The sequence below is a fragment of the Cervus canadensis genome, chromosome 7, assembly GCF_019320065.1.
Source record: "Cervus canadensis isolate Bull #8, Minnesota chromosome 7, ASM1932006v1, whole genome shotgun sequence".
Taxonomy (NCBI): domain Eukaryota; kingdom Metazoa; phylum Chordata; class Mammalia; order Artiodactyla; family Cervidae; genus Cervus; species Cervus canadensis.
The window spans coordinates 40,428,099-40,449,078 of NC_057392.1; the positions used below are offsets into that span (position 1 = coordinate 40,428,099).

At 41.4% G+C, this 20,980-nt stretch overlaps 1 protein-coding gene across 4 annotated transcripts in view; it reads right to left on the reverse strand.

Moving 5' to 3' along the window:
* Positions 1-12,385: 12,385 nt before the first annotated feature.
* IGSF11 (immunoglobulin superfamily member 11) overlaps positions 12,386-20,980 on the reverse strand; it is a 147,278-nt gene continuing 138,683 nt past the window's right edge. For 3 of the 4 annotated variants that reach the window (XM_043474968.1, XM_043474969.1, XM_043474971.1), the window contains exons 5-7: positions 17,301-17,423; positions 16,136-16,286; positions 12,386-14,705 (exon numbers count right to left, since the gene is read on the reverse strand). In XM_043474968.1, coding sequence (XP_043330903.1) covers positions 14,246-14,705; positions 16,136-16,286; positions 17,301-17,423 — 734 coding nt within the window. In that variant the 3' untranslated portion in view covers positions 12,386-14,245. The remainder of the gene's footprint in view (positions 14,706-16,135; positions 16,287-17,300; positions 17,424-20,980) is intronic. The other variant, XM_043474970.1, reaches the window with a different exon arrangement.

Below are 20,980 nucleotides of genomic sequence, written 5' to 3' on the forward strand. Positions count from 1 at the left end.
AATAACCAAACCCTAACTCATTTCTAAAGCTTAGTTTCTCCACCATTTTGTCTTTCTATATAGGTCTTATCACTTCTTTTTCTGCTTTTGAATCTTACGGTGCTCCAGTTCTTAAAGAATAAAGACCCAAACCTCTGCAAGGCATATAAACCCCTTGAACCCTGGCCCCAAGCTATTTGACCTAATTCCTGGTCTTTTTCAACAACCACCCATACACAGCACTACCTACTATTCATCAAAATTAATAGGTACTTCTAGGACTTCTGGCCCAATTCATTTGATTATTCTGCTTTTGGTGCCTAGAATATGCTTTCCTCCCTCATTGAAGGCCTGGGATGCTCATTACTCAGGTCCCAGTTCTAAAAAATCACTTCAATGTATCATATATTATTGCTAATGGGGTAACTTGCTGTAAGCTATCTGGATAACAACTTGGCCAAAAAAAAAAAAATCAAGAGGCTGAAAATGAATATTTTTTACCCAATTATTTGCCATATCTGTATGTTCTGAGGGGAACAAACTCAAAAACTTATCAAGAGGGAATTATCTGGCAGTCCAGTAGTTAGGATTTCACACTCAAACTGCTGAGGTCCCCTGTTCAACCCCTGGTCAGGGAACTAAAATCCAATGCAACAACAACAAAAAAATTATCCACAGAAAAAGCCATTACAGTATTACTTACAACTATAAAAAGTATAAGTAACCGAAATGTCCTGTTTTTGGAGAATGTTAAAGACAGTGGCTTTTAAAATGTTTTGACTATTGCATATATATTCAGACACCAAACATACATTTGCATGTTTATATACAGATATACATATAATCTGAAACAAAAGCTTCATGAGACAATACATGTCTTTACTACATACAATACATTTGATTTCATTTTTAAAGTATTGATTGCAACTCACCTAACATATTAGTGAGTTGTGATCTATAATCTGAGAAACACTAGATTAAAAATGTGACAACACTATAGTGGAATAATATTTAGCTACATAAATATTTCTTAAAAACCACTGAATAAGAATCGATTAATATAAGTGATTAAAAAACAAGTTACCAATTATCCATACAGCCTGATTTTAATATTTTTTAAGCACATGTGCATTGGGATGGTTCTCTGGGGCCATAGATAAGAGATAGAGTACTTCACTGCATCCACAATTTACCTAATATTTCTCTGCCATAGTTTCTTGCAGGAAGCAGAACAGAAGAGCCTATGATTTACAGTCCTGGAGTCCTCGGTTCAGTTCAGTTCAGTTCAGTCTCTCAGTCGTGTCCAACTCTTTGTGACCCCACGAATCGCAGCACACAGGCCTCCCTGTCCATCACAAACTCCTGGAGTTTACTCAAACTCATGTCCAGCGAGTCGGTGATGCCATCCAGCCATCCCATCCTCTGTCATCCCCTTCTCCTCCTGCCCGCAAGCCCTCCCAGCATCAGGGTCTTTTCCAATGAGTCAACTCTTCGCATGAGGTGGCCAAAGTATTGGAGTTTCAGCTTCAGCATCAGTCCTTCCAATGAGCACCCGGGACTGATCTCCTTCAGGATGGACTGGTTGGATCTCCTTGCAGTCCAAGGGACTCTCAAGAGTCTTCTCCAACACCACAGTTCAAAAGCATCAATTCTTCGGTGCTCAGCTTTCCTCACAGGCCAACTCTCACATCCATACATGACTACTGGAAAAACCATGGCCTTGACTAGATGGACCTTTGTTGGCAAAGTAATGTCTCTGCTTTTTAATATGCTATCTAGGTTGGTCATAACTTTCCTTCCAAGGAGTAAGCGTCTTTTAATTTCATGGCTGCAGTCACCATCTGCAGTGATTTTGGAGCCCCCAAAAATAAAGTCTGACACTGTTTCCACTGTCTCCCCATCTATTTGCCATGAAGTGATGGGACCGGATGCCGTGATCTTAGTTTTCTGAATGTTGAGCTTTAAGCCAACTTTTTCACTCTCCTCTTTCACTTTCATCAAGAGGCTTTTTAGTTCCTCTTCACTTTCTGCCATAAGGGTGGTGTCATCTGCATATCTGAGGTTATTGATATTTCTCCTGGCAATCTTGATTCCAGCTTGTGCTTCATCTAGCCCAGCATTTCTCAGGATGTACTCTGCATATAAGTTAAATAAGCAGGGTGACAATGTACAGCCTTGGCGTACTCCTTTTCCTATTTAGAACCAGTCTGTTGTTCCATGTCCAGTTCTAAATGTTGCTTCCTGACCTGCATATAGGTTTCTCAAGAGGCAGGTCAGATGGTCTGCTATTCCCATCTCTTTCAGAATTTTCCACAGTTTATTGTGATCCACACAGTCAAAGGCTTTGGCATAGTCAATAAAGCAGAAATATACGTTTTTCTGGAACTCTCTTGCTTTTTCGATGATCCAGCGGATGTTGGCAATTTGATCTCTGGTTCCTCTGCCTTTTCCAAAACCAGCTTGAACATCTGGAAGTTCTTGGTTCACGTATTGCTGAAGCCTGGCTTGGAGAATTTTGAGCATTACTTTACTAGCATGTGAGATGAGTGCAATTGTGCGGTAGTTTGAGCTTTCTTTGGGATTGCCTTTCTTTAGCATTGGAATGAAAACTGACCTTTTCCAGTCCTGTGGCCACTGCTGAATTTTCCAAATTTGCTGGCATATTGCATGCAGCACTTTCACTGAAATCCTATGTGACCTCAAATTAACTGCAAACTAGATTCTTTTTTTTTAGGAGACATTTATTAGCCATAAACATTACAGGCTGAGGACTCAAAAGCAAAGGTGCTGCAAATCTACCTGGGGGACGGCAGACACGGGAGGAAATCTACCCTGGGAATGGCAGACATTGGAAGAAATGAATGTGCTGGTGCTGCAGATGGACATGAGATGTACAATGGAGGTCCAAAAGAGAGAGTCCTCATTTCTGCTGAGAGGTGATTCCTGAGCTGAGGTTAAGGATGAGTTTGCCCCCAAGGAGCAAGGGAGAAAAGAAGAGCATTCTAGATAGAAGAATGGAGCAGGGCAGTGCAGAACAGGGCAGGGTGACTCTGCAGAGGGAATTGTGAGGTGTGGGGCATCTTGGTATGGCAGGAGCATAGGGTAAGGTAGGGGTTGCGGTGAGGAGTGAGGCTGAAGAGCTGAGCAAGGGCAAGGCCCCAGAGGGCCTGTGTGCCATGCCAAGGGCCTTGGCATCTGGGTCCCAGGATCTTAACAAGGATGCAGTTTCATCACCTGTGTAGCTTCAAAAGCTGCAGATGCCTGACTCACCCCCAGGAACCCTGGGGTAATTCGTTGGTCCTTCATGAGATCTACCATCTTTTACTTTTTGTTCAATCTCTTTCTGTAGGCAATGAGAGGCTATTTAAGGAGTGTAATAAGCAGAGGTGTTATATCACATTTCCAACCAGCAACAGTGTAGAGAGTGGATTGGAAATGGACAAATTGAAGGCTGGAAGCCCAGCTAAAGAGACCATCATGATAGTCCAAGTGAATAAGGAGGGAAACAGAGGCTAAAGGAAAAGCAGCTGGGAAAAAGAGGAGGAGAAGGATATTGAAATGCCAAGTTCACAGCCTGGGCTTCTATGCAAGCAGTAATGGCAAAGGGCAGGTTGGCGGCTGGGAGGTTTAGCTCCCTCACAATCTCCTGCAGCCCTCCTAAATAAACAGGTGAAATGAAACCAGGTATTTACTATGCTATCAAAATTATAGGAAAAATCTTCCACTTTCCCTTCTCCCCCTTTCCTACTTTCCAATAGATTACCAGCCCCAAGTAGCTCCTCTTCCTGAAGCCACTAAGTGTCTGGGGGTAGAGAAGGGAGACAGGAGGTCGAGGGAAATTAGGATGACTGCCTTTTCTAACACCTTGGGGAAAATAATACTTACCTCATGGATTCAAAGTGAGAATAAATAAGAAAATGTATGGACTGTGTCTGGCACATGGTAAGCTCTTGATAAGTCATTTCCTTTTCCTGGACAGGAGTGACTAAGGCTTCAGTCCTCCTCTTGTCTGATGAAAATTTCTACCTAGCTCTGCTTTCCTCTCTTAAGCATATTTATAAATTTTCTAGTGCAAGACTAAAATGACAAGTTTTCACTCTCTTTTTCAGGCAGAAACAGCAACTTTTTTCATCATATGGAATAATTAAAGTCAGCTAGGTGAAAGATTTTCCCCCCTTAGGGCTGTGTTTCATCAACTGAGAAGAAATTTTCTTCTCTTTCCTGATAATCCTCCCTGAAATGTAACATTCTTTTCACTTATATACTCAATGAAAAAAAAAAAAAGTGCTAGCAGCAACACATCGGAAGATTCCTTGTACCCATCTAAAAGTTAATTCCTCCTCAGTGCTTTGCAAGTAACCCAACACACTGCACTTCAAAAAAAAAAAAGGCTGCAGAGGCCTCTATTAAAGCTGTTCTTTTTATAAAAGTGCAGTCACAAATCAATGCATTGTTAATGAAGAGTTTTCCTCCATAGGCCTTTGGAGATGTGGAGACTCAAGACTTGCTCATGACTTCTCACTGGGGGCAGGGGGGTTGGGAGTTTACACAATGGGGGCTTTCAGTTCAACTATTTCAGAAGAACCGAGCCCAAGAAGTCAAGATGCCCACATCAGCCGTGTCCCCTCCTTTCCAAGTGTGAAGCCCAGATTTTTTAAGAACTGGGGAGAGGGGTGTGCTGATCTAAATCATTCAAATTTTTCTCTTAATTTAAAAATGATCACAAAGGCACATTTCTCCTTCTGGAAGCATCAATATCATAAAGCACTATACATAAGAAAACCTAGCAATTAAGAGCCCGGTTGCCTACCATTTGAATCTTGGTCCCAGCACTGCTACTAAGTACCCTGGGGCTACTTAATTCATGGAGCTACTAGAAATGGTTTGTTCGTGTGACAGAGATCCTAAATATTGGACCACAGGCCAACTAACACCCACAGACAGGCATCGTTAACTTGAACAAGGTTTAACTTTCTAAATACTTCATTGTCAACTTATACGATTTAGGAGATAAACAAATCAGTACTTCCTGCTTCTCTTGAAGATTCCAGAGATTTGACCACCCTGGGCCTTGGGGTCTCCTGGCAAGTCTCGGTGGGGGTTGAGTAGCTGCTAAACTGTGGGCACAGAGCCAGTCTCCGGGCTGGCTGAAGTCTCCAGCCACTATCCCCCATCTGGTCCAATTCTCTCACTGCCCTAAACTCTCTGGGCATTTGCAGTTGTCATGTCAACACTAAAGGGACTGCAGCTTGGAAAAGCACAGCCTCTACCAACATCATCGTAAAGGAATGGCTCTGTGAGGTTGGAGGGGGGGACATGGCCTAGCAACCTGATGATTGGGGAAAAGAAAACGAAGAAGATGGAGCATGACTAGCTGGTTGTACATGAGACTCAGGTCTTCTGAAGCCTCTCCACTGGAACTTTTCTCCCCTTCCTTATAAAATTCAAATAAATGACTTACAAAGTTAAAATATCAACAGCTCCAATTTGTTGACTACGCCATTTTACATGCATTATCTAATCAAATCCTCAGAACCATGATGATCCTCATTTTAAAGATGAAGATAAGGCTAGAAAGACTAAATAACTTTAACTAAATTCAGTTACAAAGTGATGAAACTCAGGGTCCAGGGTAATCAATCTATACAAACAGTTAGCAATGTCTATCAAATTCACCCAGTGCCTTTGGTAGGTAGTTAGAATAGGAAAAAGGAGTCCATAATGGCAGTGGCTAAAGGACAAAGAAAGGAAAAAGCCCGCAAAAATAGAACAAAGGAAGGTCCCAGGACCAGAGTGAGAACCTCAGGTAAACCAAACAGCCTCCGGGCTAGCCCAATTTGCATAGGGCAGGCTCAGGGGGAGGGGAAAAATACATATAAAAAAAGGAGACAAAATTGAGCTGGGGGCTTCTCTTCTCTCCTCATCTTTTGGGTCGGCCTGCCCTCATGCCTCAAAGATGTATTTTCCTTTGCTTGCCAAATAAAACTGAACTGTAACATCAGTCCGTCCATCGCTTTAAATTTTTGCTGCAGCAAGACAGAACTGAGGAAACTACACACTCCCCCAGCACCTTTAAGGACATTTTGTCCCCCCTCAAATCTTCTCCTCTAAGAGAAGTTCCTCAAATCATCTTACTCTCATAACAGTTCTGTGGAGAGCAAAGGTGGTGAGGGGATCAATATTTTATGTAAAATGCAAATACACTAGGAGACCAATGGAAAAAAAAATAAAAGGCTATGGAACTCCCTAATGCATACAAGTTAAAAAGGAAGACTCAAAAACTTGACTCTGTAGAGAATAATAATTTTTAGAAGGTCAGAGATGGAAATCTCCAACCATTAAAAACACTTGGGTGAAGAATGATTAAAAGGAATTGAGAGTCCTGTCTATGCCATGTCAAATTTGAGGCAATGCCAAGACTTTTAACATTTATCAGCTATCTTGATGGAGGAACAGTCTATGAAGATACATGAGCAATATTATGGGCTCTACAACTTACTGGCTTTGTGACCGTGAGCCAATTACTTAACCCAAAGCCTTGGTTTCCCCATGTGTATAATTAGAATAACACTGAACGTGTAAGTGTGTTGTGATGATTAAATAGGATGCACACAGTGTGATTAGCATGCTGTCTGGCATACAGTTGGTGCTCTATAACTGCTGTTTCCCCACCCTCCCTTTTAATTAGTCTCAGTAATTTAAAATTGATGGTAACCAGAATATAGATCTATTTTCTATTAAAATATGGGAAGCTAGGAAACAAGCATTTATTTAGCCAGACTGCTGAGTCTTTTCCTTTCTCTTAAAACAAAAAGAATCTCAAAGGGCTAGTTTATATGCACCAGCACTCAAACAGCACCTCTGGCAAGAAGAGTTGGAATACTGAGTAGGTATTCCAGGCAAAAGTAGGTAAAAGACCTAACTATCACCTGCAAACTTAAACTTCTAAGCTACTACTAATAATGGCTAATATTGAGTGTTTGGGCTTCACTGGTGGCTCAGACAGTCAAGAATCTGCCCGCAATGCAGGAGACCTAGGTTCGATCCCTGGGTCGGGAAAAACGCCTGGAGAAGGGAACAGCTACCCACTCCAGTAACCCTGCCTGGAAAATCCCATGGACAGAGGAGCCTGGAGGGCTACAGTCCATGGAGTCGCAAAGAGTCAGACACAACTGAAGCGATTTAGCACACACCTTTAAGATTGTGAAGACTGATGAAATAATGAATGTAAAGTGAATAGCATAGTGTCTGGCTATAGTAAACACTCAATGAGTATTTGTGTGTGTTAGTCTGGGTTAATTGGGGATCTTCCCAACCCAAGGATAGAACCCTTGTCTCTAATGTCTCCTGCATTTGCAGGTGGGTTCTTTATCACTAGCGCCACCTGGAGTAGCTACTGTTATCTCTATTTTGTAGAAGAATTTGATCCTTCAAGAATTTTTTAATTTGTCCTATAAAATGGACAACTATAATGCATCCATGTACTTATGCAGAGACGTAAAATTTGTTCAAGCCTAAAATACAAATCTGTAAATCTGATGTACGTAGGGAGCATTGATGGATGCTTCAATGGAATTTTTTTAGTCTAAATTATCTAGTTATCCAACCTGCCAAAATTAGATATCAACTGAACTCAGTGTTAAATACACAGCAGGCACTCACACTTATTGCTTTAATACTTTTGTCTCTATCATTAATGTCTTATGATTAAGTCAGAATTCTATACCCTGCCTTTACTTAAAATAGGGATGAATACCTTATTCACAAGGGAGCTGTGAGGGAAAGCTATAAATAACTATATACACATAAAATTTACAAGTCTGCATTGCATTCACTTCTCCATATTTTACTGTAAGATTGAGCATTATTTTACCAAACACGTTAGATAGCTATCTGAAAAAGGGCCCTTAGAAGGCAAAACAACTAGGACCCCAGATCTCTCCTCCAGACATGAGTTCCTGGCGGATTACTGACGAGTTTGGCCAAACTGCTTAACCTCTCATAGCCTCAGCTTCTGCAATTGTAAAATATAAGTGATGGTTATCTTATACATAGGATTATGATAAGGTGAAATGAACTAATGCATGCATGCATTTTTAAAAGTGCCAGCCATGTAGAAAGCACAAAACAAGTAGTAGCTATTATTATGTAAAACACTTCATAGCTAATTTACATGGGTTTCTTCCTAATCAACATATTTATTATGTTATCTCTACAGCTTTTGCAAAGAATACTGCATCCCTAGTGTAACAGCAAATACCACCAAGGAAAGTGATACAATCATTTGCCCCTTGGGCGAATGACTCTGATGCACAATTACTTAAGGAATTTACTGATACTTGACTACTACTTTTAACACCTGAGATTAAGAGACCAATCCTATATGTTTGGTTTCATCAAGTTAACATATCCTTGAAGTACTTTCTCTGAGCAAAGCAATGTGCCAAGTGTTGTGACCACAACAAAGATCCAGAAGAAATCCTCTTCTAGAGAAGACAGAATAAATCCTCCTGTCTGCTTAAGATTGTGTGTGTATAAATATATTCATATAATTACAATACTAACTGTAATTATTTGCTTATAGGTCTGATTCCTCCTGTAACATGAGCTCCTCAAGGACAGCTGGGGTCACTGATTTTCTCTTTTACCTCCAACTCCTACAATAGTGTTTAGCACTCAATAAGGGATCAAAACTGATTCTGGCATAACTCAAGTTGTAGTCTAGCAGAGGAGTTCAATCTTGTATGCAAATACATGAATATATGCATACAAAAACAGGAATGTAATACAGACTGTGATAATTTCCTCATGGGTTGTAAATGCTATACAAACAATGAGAAGTAGCAGTTACTTCTCACTAGACTGAAAAAGGGTTTTCTATGAAACACATAGTATTTGTACTTGTGGTTCAGGAAGATTTGGGTGGGGATAAGTGGAAGATGGGGGCTTCCCAGGTGGCACTAGTAGTAAAGAACCTGCCTGTCAATGCAGGAGACTAAGACATGGGTTCGATCCCTGGGGCAGGAAGATGCCCTGGAGGAGGGCATGGCAACCGACTCTAGTATTCTTGCCTGGAGAATCCTATGGACAGAAGAGCCTGGCAGGCAACAGTCCATGGGGTCACACAGAGTCAGACACTACTGAAGTGACTTAGCATGTAGGCAGGTGGACGATGCAGGAAAAAAGGGAGTAGGAAAAAAAAAAGAGGGAAAAAAAAAAGAAAAGAACAAGCTAATTCAAGAAAAGATAAACAGACCTGGAGCAAAATTTGCATGTAGAAGACTAGCAGACATTGAGAGTGGAAAGATAGTGAACCACTAGTGGAATGAATGGGATGAGTCACGCTGAGGAGTAAGAATTTTATTCAGTACACAATTGAGAATCCTTAAAGCTATCAAACAGTAGAGTACTATAAGATGTGTTTAACTGTTGATTATTTTAAAAAGTAAAGTTCTAGGATTTCTGGTTCCAACCAAAATGGAGTAGCGCCATTACAAGTCCTATTGTAAGATAAGTTTTCCTACTTACAATGAAAAGAAACCTGGACATAAAACAACAAACAAGCACAGCAACGCTGTCAAGTGGGAAGACAACTCTCAGTACCCCCCAGGTGGGAAGCTGAGCCTACATTCACACCTAGCACCAACAAGGTGAGACGAGGTGATACAAAGCAGGTTACTTGACACTCCACTTCTCCCTACCCCCGCCCCCCCCCCCCAGTTTCAGCAGGCCCAACAGGGCAGGGTAGCCTCCACCCCACCAGTGAGGCAGAGTGGGGAGCACTCCCAGTCCCTCCGCCTCCACTGATGGAGGCAGGGCAGAGCTGAGTTTGTTGCCACCCGAGGCAACAAGTGGAGTGAGTCAGCACTCTGCCTCCCCCTTCCTGGGTGCCAGCTGGCCCAGCAGGAGCTGAGCGTACACTCCTACTTGAAGTCCGTGCTCTGCTTTCAGCAAGAGGGCAAAAGTGGGCTGAGGGGGAGCGTCCTTCTACCCCATCCGTCTGCAGAGAGACCCCGTCAACACTTTCACTGATACGGGGCCCAGCAGACAACACATACACTCATCTGGCTCTGGTGCCACACCTCAACAAAGAGAATGCCTGCTAAAAAACAAAATACTAAAAAGAGGTTCTAGAATCTCATAATATCCAAAATTGTCCAAGAAAAAAATCACACATTACCCCAAGAACCAAGAAAATCATAACCTGAATGAGGAAAGGTGATCAATAAATGCCAACATCAAGATGAATCAGAGGTTGGAATTATCTGACAAGATTTTTTAACAGTCATGATAAAAATATTTCAATAATTCTTCAATGAGCAATTATGAATTCTCTTGAAACTAACTGAAAAACTAGAAAATCTTGCCAAAAAAAAAAAAAAGGAATGAAGTTATAATACATGCTACAATGTGGATGAATGTAAAATATATCAAGTAAATTAAGTCAGTCACACATATACACACACTGTATGACATCATTTATATGAAATCTCCAGAGTAGGCAAATCTGTTGAAACAGAAGGTAAATCAGTGGTTGCCTGAGGCTGAAGGTGGTGCGGAATAAGGAGTGACTCAGTGGCTACAGGTTCTTTTGGGAGTGATGAAAATCGTACTAAAATTAGATTTAGGTGATGTTTGTGCAACTCTGTAAACATACTAAAAACACACTGAATTGTAAACTTTAGATAAGTAAACTTTGTTGCGTAAATTACATCTCAATATAATATAGATTGAGATTTAAATTAACAATTTACTTTTAAAAAGAAATCAAATGTAAGTTATTAAACTAAAAAATAAAATACAGTAACTAAAAGACTTGATGGCTGAGCTCCATAGAAGAATGGAAACAACAGAGGACAGAAATCAGTAAACCTGAAGACAGATCAGGAGGATTTACTCTGAACAACAGAGAAAATAGACTGAAAAAATGAAGAGGGCCTTTGGAACCTGTGAAACAAAAGATTCATCATCAGAGTCTCAGAAAGATCTGAGAGAGACAGTGGGGCTCAAAGAGTATTTTAGGAAATAATGGCTGAATACTTTCCAGATTTTTCAAGGGTTGAAAGAAAAGAACTACCAACCATGAATTCTATACCCAGTGAGGAATGAAAGGGAAATAAAGGCATTTTTTGGACAAAAGAAAACTAACAGAATTTGTTGCTTGCAGACCTACCCTTACAAATTGGCTAACAGGAGTTCTTTAAACAGAAAAAGAATGATTTTTAAAAAAGAATATTGGACCAAAAGGAAAAAAGAAAAATGAAAAACCACATGCATGAGTATATACAATGAGCTTCTCATAAGTTTTTAAATTGTGTTTGATGATTGAAATGAAAATCATACACCATCTTATGATCAAGAAAAAGATATTTTAAAGTGGGGACAGAAAAAGGATATATGTGGAATCAGTGTTCACACTTCACTGGAAGTGGTAAAATGTTGATACAAGTAGGCTGTGATTTTATATATGCTTATTATAATTCCTAGAATAAACACTGTAGAAAATGTACAAAGTGATATACTCAAAAGCACTAAAATATAGAGGAGAAATCCTAAAAATTATTCAAGTCATCCACAAGAAGGTAAAAAAAGAGAAGCAAGTAATAGGAAATCGAGGAGAAAAAAAGGAGGAAAAAAAATTAGCAGCTTTAATCCCTAAATATATCAACAATTACCTTAAATGTAAATGGTCTAAATACACCAATTAAAAGATAGGTATTTGTAGATACAAAAATATGATTCAACAATGTGCTGTCTGTAAGAAACTCCCTTCAAATACAATAACAGTTATGTTGTAAGAGTTGTTAACCAGTTGCTAAGTCGTGTCCGACTCTTTGCAACCCCAACGACTGCAGCACACCAGGCTCCTCTTTCTTTCACCATCTCCCAGAGTTTTCTCAAATTCATGTCCATTGAATCAGTGTCAAACTTCTAATGATAAAGAATGGAGCTGGGCTTGACTGGTGGCTCGGTGGTAAAGAATCTGTCTGCAAATGCAGGAGACACGGGTTCAATCCCTGGTCCAAGAAGATCCCACATGCCCCAGAGCAACAAAGCGTCCAACTGTTGAGGCTGTGCTCTAGAGGCTGGGAGACACAACTACTGAGCCCATGTGTCACAACTACTGAAGCCTGTGCACCCTGAGCCCATGCTCTGCAACGAGAGAAGCCACAGCAACGAGAAGCCTGCACACCGAAAATAGAGAGTAGCCCCCACACTCAGAAATTAGAGGAAAGCCCATGTGGCAGCAAAGATCTAGCACAGCCAGGGGAAAAAAAAGAGTGGAGCTAGGTAATTTTTGGAATACTATAAGCTCATTAAAATTTAACAGAATGGGAAAATGCTTATAACATCAAGAGTACATTAAATACAAAATCATGCATCATTAGCATATAAGTAAAAACAATTTTTTATATGAATAAACTTTTATTGAATTTTAGATAATTAGAAAGAATAAAGAAATGCAAGATAAATGTTTTTGAAACAACATCTGACAGTATCATCTTTTTTGTCATTGGTATTTTCACTTTTCTTTATAAAAAGTATAGACATTCATTTATTTAAATTTTTACAAAGTCAAGAACCATCAAATGGAAAATATAAGTAATGCTAGAGTAAATTCAGCTTTTCATCAATATTGGGATGGTTGCAGTGGTTAGGTTCAGAACTTAGCCCTCTTGGAAAAATAATGTATGCAGCAGCTGTTGGTTTCCATTATTCAAATACGTCTTAAAACCAGGAGGCCACTTCCTGTGACGACTGTTCTTTCAGGAAAAGAGGGCAAAAAGCATAGTGGGATGACAGAATGAAAGACAATAAGGGGGAAAGAAAAGATGGCCTGATCGCACCACAGGGTCAGAATCATAAAAAATTTAGGAAACAAATCTGGGACGAAACCATTCGTGTGTTGCTTTAAGTGTGATTAAGGCGAGACTGTCACCGGGACAAGCATGGACAGATCTACAGAGCACACCCAGTGGCGAGTCTGTGGATTGCCTGGTGGGCTCCAGGCTAGGTAACTGATCACAGAGAGTCTCTTTACATGGTGCAAAACGCATTTGGGCAAAATTGCAACCCTGGGCTGTGACAAGTACGGGGCAGAGCCTCCCAGGAGCCTATCTGAAGACATTCCTTTTGTCTCAGTCTTATCTCTTTTGCAAATCTAATCATTATGGAAACAAAAAAAAAAAAAACAAGACAAAGCAACTCCTGCCCTCCCTTTAACAACCTAGAAATCTGGACTTGTCAAACAAGGAAAATTCACCTCCCACAGTACAAAGGCATGGGGTGCTGCCCTCATTAAGAGCGGCCTGGCGTGACAGCAGGGAGACCTGGACGGCCCTGCCGACAGGCTGCCAGGAATTCCTCTCCACGCGCCTGCATGACCTAGGTCTTTTATGAAGGGCCTCCTGCCGGGTTCAATCCACGTATTCTCAATGAACATGGTGTTAACAGTAGTCTTTACTTTCCTAACCCAATGCCTCTCACTTATTTTCCTTAAAAAAAAACCAAGTTTTCTTTTTAAAAATATTTTCCCAGGAAATAAGGAACAGTAATTGTCATTGACCTACAACAGACCCCAGAAAAACATAGGCAATAATCTGTCAATACTCCAAATATGAAATTCATGGTCCAGGAAGAGATAAATAAATAAATATGACGGGGCTTCTCCAAGAAGTTTCTAGTTTTCACCCATTCCTTACTGACTTTTGTTGGTGTAAAAAGTTTTGATTCTATGATACAAGAGCCAGCCCTGTGAAGACCAATACTCGCCATTTATGCCATTTGGCCCATACAGCGGGAGGGGATGGAGAGAGGCCAGACGATGCACAGGGGTGCTCAGTATGTTTTCTAAAGACACCTATCTTTTTAAATAATTTCATTATTTAAACTCCATGTGGCACTTTATTCTCTTGAAAAATTATTACGTTAGGCGTGAATTAAAAAAACAAGCCCGTCTGGACTGCAGATGGGTTTTCAGTGCTACTCTGCTCTTACACCTCCTTCCTTGGCTTGGCACATCTGTGAGATCCAGCTTTCTGAATGGAATCCTGAGACCGCTCGGGTGGGGGAACATGTCTTCATGCCGGAACATTCCAGTTCGGTTTACAAATCTCAGTGGCCAGGTCACAGCACGGCCTCCTCCTTTGTGCTTTTTACTAGAATCATTGTCAGGAAATTGTCCTTCCCAGCTCTGCCACCCCACCCTCCCCCTGGAATGAGGGCATCCTTAGCTTTTTTTCTGCACATGCCCTCCGCCGGTGTCCTATACCAGGGACCCGGCCCGACTCTGGGCTGGCACCATGACAGGGACAGCACCGATGCGCTCCAGGGTGGCTTGGCTGACAGTGTAGGAGTGTGTGTGCAGTGACGGTACGGGCGGAGGCCGGGCCTTCCTGCTGACAGAACCATTGCTCTTGGACACGGCCTGCGGTGACGACCCTCTGCTGGCCGTCACTACCAGGGTCTTCTGCGGGGCTGGGGCCAGATGGCTGCCGTTGGCATAGATGGCTGGAATGCTGGCGTTGCCCGAGTGGAGGGAGAAGGACTGGCGCAAGTCACCAAAGTGGCTGAACGCCTCCGTGTTTCTGTGCACTTTGGGGTTGCTGCTCCAGTAGCGGCTGTTGTAGGTATTGGAAGAGGTCAGTGTGTTGTTCTCCGAGGAGGATATCTCCGTGTGAAATGCTTTGGCAGAAGAAGAACATTTGGGTGGAAGATCATCCTCTCTGAAAATGAACAAAAGTAAAGCTGTTGTCAGAATTTACTTGATGTCCACCCTACCCTTCTGCCCAGGACTCTTTCTTCTCATATTCAGGCTAACATGTCTGTGAAATTCACCCCCTCAGAACAGACCACTTTCTCATGAAAGCAAACATGGCAAACACCAGGCCTCGGTGCTGACGTTCATTCCCTTTAAGACAATGCTTAAGAAAAATTCTCCCTCAGCATCTCAGTCTCCAAGGGAAAAAAAGTAGTATCAAATCTTCCAAAGACTATGTCTTCCAATGTAATTGAAATATTATATATACATGCATATATATGTGTGTGTATATATATATAGTGCTCTAAATAGGAAAATAGTCCATGAAGAAATCCACTGAGCTAGCTGCTATAAAATAGCTAGGAAACCATCCTATGGATGTAGCAACTTCAAAAAACTACTAGGGTTGGCTTGATTTGCATTTGGGGGTATTTGAGAAATTCCTATGGTGTGCTGATGAGAGGTTTTTCCCATTAATCTTACACTGGGATGAAATCTGTCCAAACCCTTAAGAATTATAAGAGCCTAAGACAAGTTGTTAAGTTAATCTAAGATGCTAACTAATTCACTTAACATTTCTTGAGTATCAGGCATTTTATTAGATGTTTCATATAAAAAAAAAAAAAAAAAGACAGCTCTTCTACCCAAGACCAGGGCCTAAGTCAACTTATGTGAGAATGTGGTGCCTGGACTAATCTTAGACCCGACCAAAGAATGTATTGAAGAGATGGATGAAGAGGGACGGGAAGTATGGTCCAGGAAGAGGGTGGGAGCTAAAGGAAAAGCCTCGAGGCACGAGGGAAGACAGACTAGACTGGAGCTGTGTATGTCATTTTTAATAAGGATATTGATGTGATACCATCTAAGACTGAGCCTGAACCCCCATACTCGCACAATACACCAAGGGTCACCTTTCTCTCAATATCATTTGACATTCTTTGCTGATGATGTTCACATTCTTGACTCAATTGTTTTCAACCAAGTCATACTGGTTTGGTCTATGTGTACAGGTGGTGTTCTTTCTTGTTTATGAACTCATCATTTATAAATGCCAATATTAAATACACATTCTAAAGTAATTTTTCCACTATGGCAGCCACCTAATCCCACCCACCCTGAAGCTATGGGAGGAAATGAGGAGATTCTTCACTTGTGTCCTCCTCGTTGGGCACACGCTAGACTAGCCACTGCTCCCCATCCATGATCCAGTAAATAAAGCTGAGCAGTCAATGAGAAAGAGCGATGTAACATACAAGAAACGATCATTTGGCCACTTTAACTGTCTTGGTTAAAGTCATACTATTAGCAAACAAACCTTAGCTGCCAAATAGAAATATAATAGAAACACAGACACTGGATATACCAATGTCAGGATAAATTATCTGACACACAAACCTTATTTCATTAGGAATTTCTTCTTCCTCCTCCTCTTTATTTTTGCTTCTCCAGTAAAAGAATGCCCCTAAAATTAGTGCAATGCAAAAAATGATAATAACTGCACCAGTGCCAATGGCTCCAGCTATTAGTCCAATGCTCCTGGGCTGGGCTGCAAAATATATTTAAGGTATATTTAAAGAAAAAAAGGAGAGAGAGAGAGAAATAGAATATGCTCATACAACTTCATAAATAGTTTAAAATACCCAAGAATCTTCTTAAAATGCACAAAATTGCCTACAGTATTGCATCCATCTAAAGTTAAATCTTGCTTAACTTTCTGTATCCCCAGTGGCTAGGACTAAAACAACAGGCTCACAAACATTTATTGAATGAATAAACATTTACACAACTCACAGCTGCAGGAGAGTCACCACCATAGCAGAGCAGGAAAAAGACCATACCTGACTACCTGTCTATGTGCGTGCATGCTAAGTCGCTTCTGTTGTGTCCAACTCTCTACAACCTATGGACTATGGCCCGCCAGACTACTCTGTCCATGGGATTCTCCAGGCAAGAATACTGAAGTGAACTGCCATGCCCTCCTCCAGGGCATCTTCCCGACCCAAGGATTGAACCCAGGTCACCTGCACTACAGGTGGATTCTTTACCACTGAGCTACCCAGGAAGCCGACTGCCTGCCTAACCTGCCCACAATGAACCCAGCAAGCAGTGGGATAACTTATCACTTCCTCTTAGTCAGATGGAATTCAAGTAACCCAGGATTCTCAACTAGAGAAAAAACATCTGCACTACTTAGGTATGACCTGGGCACCCAACATTTTAGCAGACATAAGGGATTAGGAGAAAATACAAAAAGGTCTTGCCACGACCAGAAGGTAACTCCAAATTTTTATATGTCTCCAGCGCTACACAATCAGAACTGATTTGATTCTAATGATCCTGAGGAGAAGACATTTTACCATAAAGAACAAGTCATATTGCTGAGGCTGAAAAGTACACTAGTATATTTCTGTAACATTTTCACTAATGATTAAAATCAAAACAACTTCTATTTTCTCTTCAAATGACCTAAGTCTCATTACTCGAAACTCTTCATTCCCTGGTTTAATGAAGATCTTGGCATTTCAGAAACAGAGTGGACACCAGAATTTCACATACTTACGAGAAATGACCTGGAGATCCAAAAGACAGGTGCTGGTCCCAATGGCGTTAGAAGCCACACACTGGTACAAACCTGACGACAAGGCGCTGATATTCCGGATGGTGACTGTTCCCTGGACCTGGTCTGTCACAAAAATAACAGTCAAGTGAGGCTTTTGGAAAGAAAACAGGAAACCAAAGAAATCAGCAGAAAGCTATAAAAAAAATGAACAGTGAGGAACTATCAATATTGTTTTTCTAGAGAGAGTTTTTGGTTTATGAATGTTAAAGACTATATCATAAAATAAAGTTAAAGATCTAGAGCTACAGAAAAAAGTGAAATTAGTTGGTCAGTCATGTCTGACTCTGTGACCCCATGGACTGTTGCCCACCAGGCTCCTCTATCCATGGGATTCTCCATGCAAGAATAATGGAGTGGGTTGCCATGCCCTCCTCCAGGGGATCTCCAATCCAGGGAGTGAGCCTAGGTCTCCCACGTTGCAGGCAGATTCTTTAATAGCTGAGCCACCAGGAAGAGCTACAAAGGACTCTCCTAAATAAGGGCAGTCTCACAGCCTAATCTGCAGATTAACATGAGGTCCTAAAGGTGAGTAGCCTTCCTTGAGGAAATGTTGGCTAATGCCTGTTTTAGAGAATCTACGACCATAAATACTGAATTTTAATTCTGAGGAAATGCTATAATACAAAACTGAGGTTAAACCCATTATGCTAATGTTTGCTTCATTCTTAATGGGGAAAATATCCACTCTGTGCTCCAAGGTGTAGACTGTTACTCGCTTTCAATAATGATTATAACCATTCCTCAGTCCAGCTCCTCCACAAGGTGGACACCAAGGCAAGCAAGAGGTTTACTGGAGGCAACAGCAGTAAAGGAAGCAGAGAGGAACCTGGAGAAACAAACGGAGAGGCTCGGACTGCAGTACAGGTCTGACCACCATGAAGGGGAGAGAAAAGAAAGGAGGGGGCGTTTTCAGACTGCAACACAATGTTGCTGAAGTTTCCGCCAGGCTGATGGGGAGTCCTGGAGACAAAGTCACCTGTTCCAGGCATCTCGCTCCTTGCAGGAACAGGCCTGTATTAGCAGCCCCCCTGAGCCTGGTGACTGGCTGGGAGCAGTCCAGGCAAAGCCTGCCTGGCTGGGAAGCAGTGCTGGATGCTGGAGGAAGCTGCTGAGGCTGTCAGTCAGTCATGCTCCCCACAGCAGGAGCTCTCAGCCCGGCATGTTCAAGGTGATCACAATGATATTACAAAGAACTGTTTCAGGGCTTCACATTTCAGTCATTTATCAACATGAGGATAGTTTATTTATTCCTCATAAACAAAATGTAAATGACCTGATAAAAACCAAAGTTAATAGTTATTACTATGTGCCAAGTACTGGCTAAGCTTTTATACGCTATTATCCTTATCGTTAAAATCACTCTTAGAGGTAGTATTATTATTAATCCCATTGAACAGATAAGGAAACTGAGGCTTCAGAAAAGTAATAAGATTACACAACTGGGCAACAGGAATTACAGCTGGATGGAGGGCTGTCTTACCTCTCAGTTCAGGGTTTCACTGCCTCCCTTAGGCAGAACATAACCATCCGTCACCTCAGCTCCTCAGAACAGCAGCACATCAGGAAAGGCTCCTGACTGCACACTTCTGGTGCAAAGTCCACACTCCTCGGGCAACACCTGGGGCTCTCGCTACCCTGTGCTGACAACCCTGACATGAAACTAAGACTGAATTACCTAGTTCCTGCTGGCAATCTTCATAGATCAAAGGCAGAAGCAGAGTCATTGAAGAAATAAATATTTATTGAGCACCTTTCTGTGTACCAGTTAATTTCTGAGGATGGGGATACAATGATGAACCAGACAAACGCAGCCCTGTACTTTAATGAGACAAGTACTTTAATGAGACAGCAACAGCCCTCAGGGTTATCTCACTGCATTCTAACATAATACAGTGGGTAGTGTTAACAAGGACTGAATCATCAAACACACACGGAAATTAACATCAGTATACAGGCCAGGAAAAGGAGGGGTTTTTTTTTTGTTTTTGCTATTGCTTTTCAGTGGAAGAATGTAAATGATCCAACCCATACTATATGGATATTCTTACTAAATGGGTATCCTACTTAAGACATTTGAATTGTACTGTACACACCCAAGTCAATATACCCGGCAGTTATTTGGTTCACACTTGTATGTTATTTCCTTTTCCTTAAGAACACACGATTCTGATGGCTACCAATGTCTGGGCTTTTCAGTGAACTCAGAGAGTTGGGCCAGTCTGAAGGGAAACTTGTTTTCTCCTCCTCTATGTTCTATTTGATTTCCCAGGCTCTCATAAACGTCTCTCCCATGTGTTTTCCAGCTCCCTGTATTCTCTAGTGCTGGAACTTACCGCATTTATTATAATTTCTGACTTACTTGTCTCATTAGGATAATGGACTGGGTTTTTCTTGTTTATCACGGTATCACCATCCTCAGAAATTACCCAGCACACGGAAAGTTACGCAACAAAGATATAAATGGACTATATTCTCTTGAGTGTCTATTGTGTACCACATGCACTATACTAAGAGTTTTACATGTCTCTTTAATTTTACAAACCTTAAGTTTTATATTCTGTACTTTTCAAAAGTGAAAAGTTCAGAGTAGCTATGCAATTGGTCCAAGATCACACAGTACACAAGTAGCAACACAAAAAATGAGGTTGTCTGTGTCCAAAGCTCATAATCACCATATCCCTACTTGGCTTTCTAGTAAGATATTTAATACCATAATATTCTCTGGGGTACATCTATAGGATATTTTCTAACTTTGCAATCAATGTCCCAATGCCGTTAGTCTTAAACTAAGCCATCTGTGGAAATCCATCTTCAATACATTAACAAATGTCATCATTCAAGAAAACCATAATTTTTGGACCACTCAGTCAGTCAGTTCGGCCGCTAAGTCATGTCCGACTCTTTGCGACCCCATGAATCGCAGCACGCCAGGCTTCCCTGTCCATCACCAACTCCTGGAAATTACTCAAACTCATGCTCATCGAGTTGGTGATGCCATTCAGCCATCTCATCCTCTGTCGTCCCCTTTTCCTCCTGCCCCCAATCCCTCCCAACATCAGGGTCTTTTCCAATGAGTCAACTCTTCGCATGAGGTGGCCAAGGTACTGGAGTTTCAGCTTCAGCATCAGTCCTTCCAATGAACACTCAGGACTGATCTCCTTTAGGATGGACTGGTTGGATCTCCTTGCAGTCCAAGGGACTCTCAAGAGTCTTCTCCAACACCACAGTTCAAAAGCATCAATTTTTCGGCACTCAGCTTTCTTCACAGCCAACTCTCACATCCATACATGACCACTAGAAAACCATAGCATCTAAGCCGTTGACTATACGGACCTTGTTGTTGGAAAGTAATGTCTGCGCTTTTTTAATATCTATCTAGGTTGGTTCGATGACGTTCCTATCCAAGGCAGTAAGCACATCTTTTTAATTTCATGGCGATGCCAATCACCATCTGCAGTGATTTTGGAGCCCCAAAAAATAAAGTCTGACACTGTTTCCACTGTCTCCCCATCTATTTCCCATGAAGTGATGGGACCAGATGCCATGATCCTAGTTTTCTGAATGTTAAGCTTTAAGCCAACCTTTTCGCTCTCCTCTTTCACTTTCATCAAGAGGCTTTT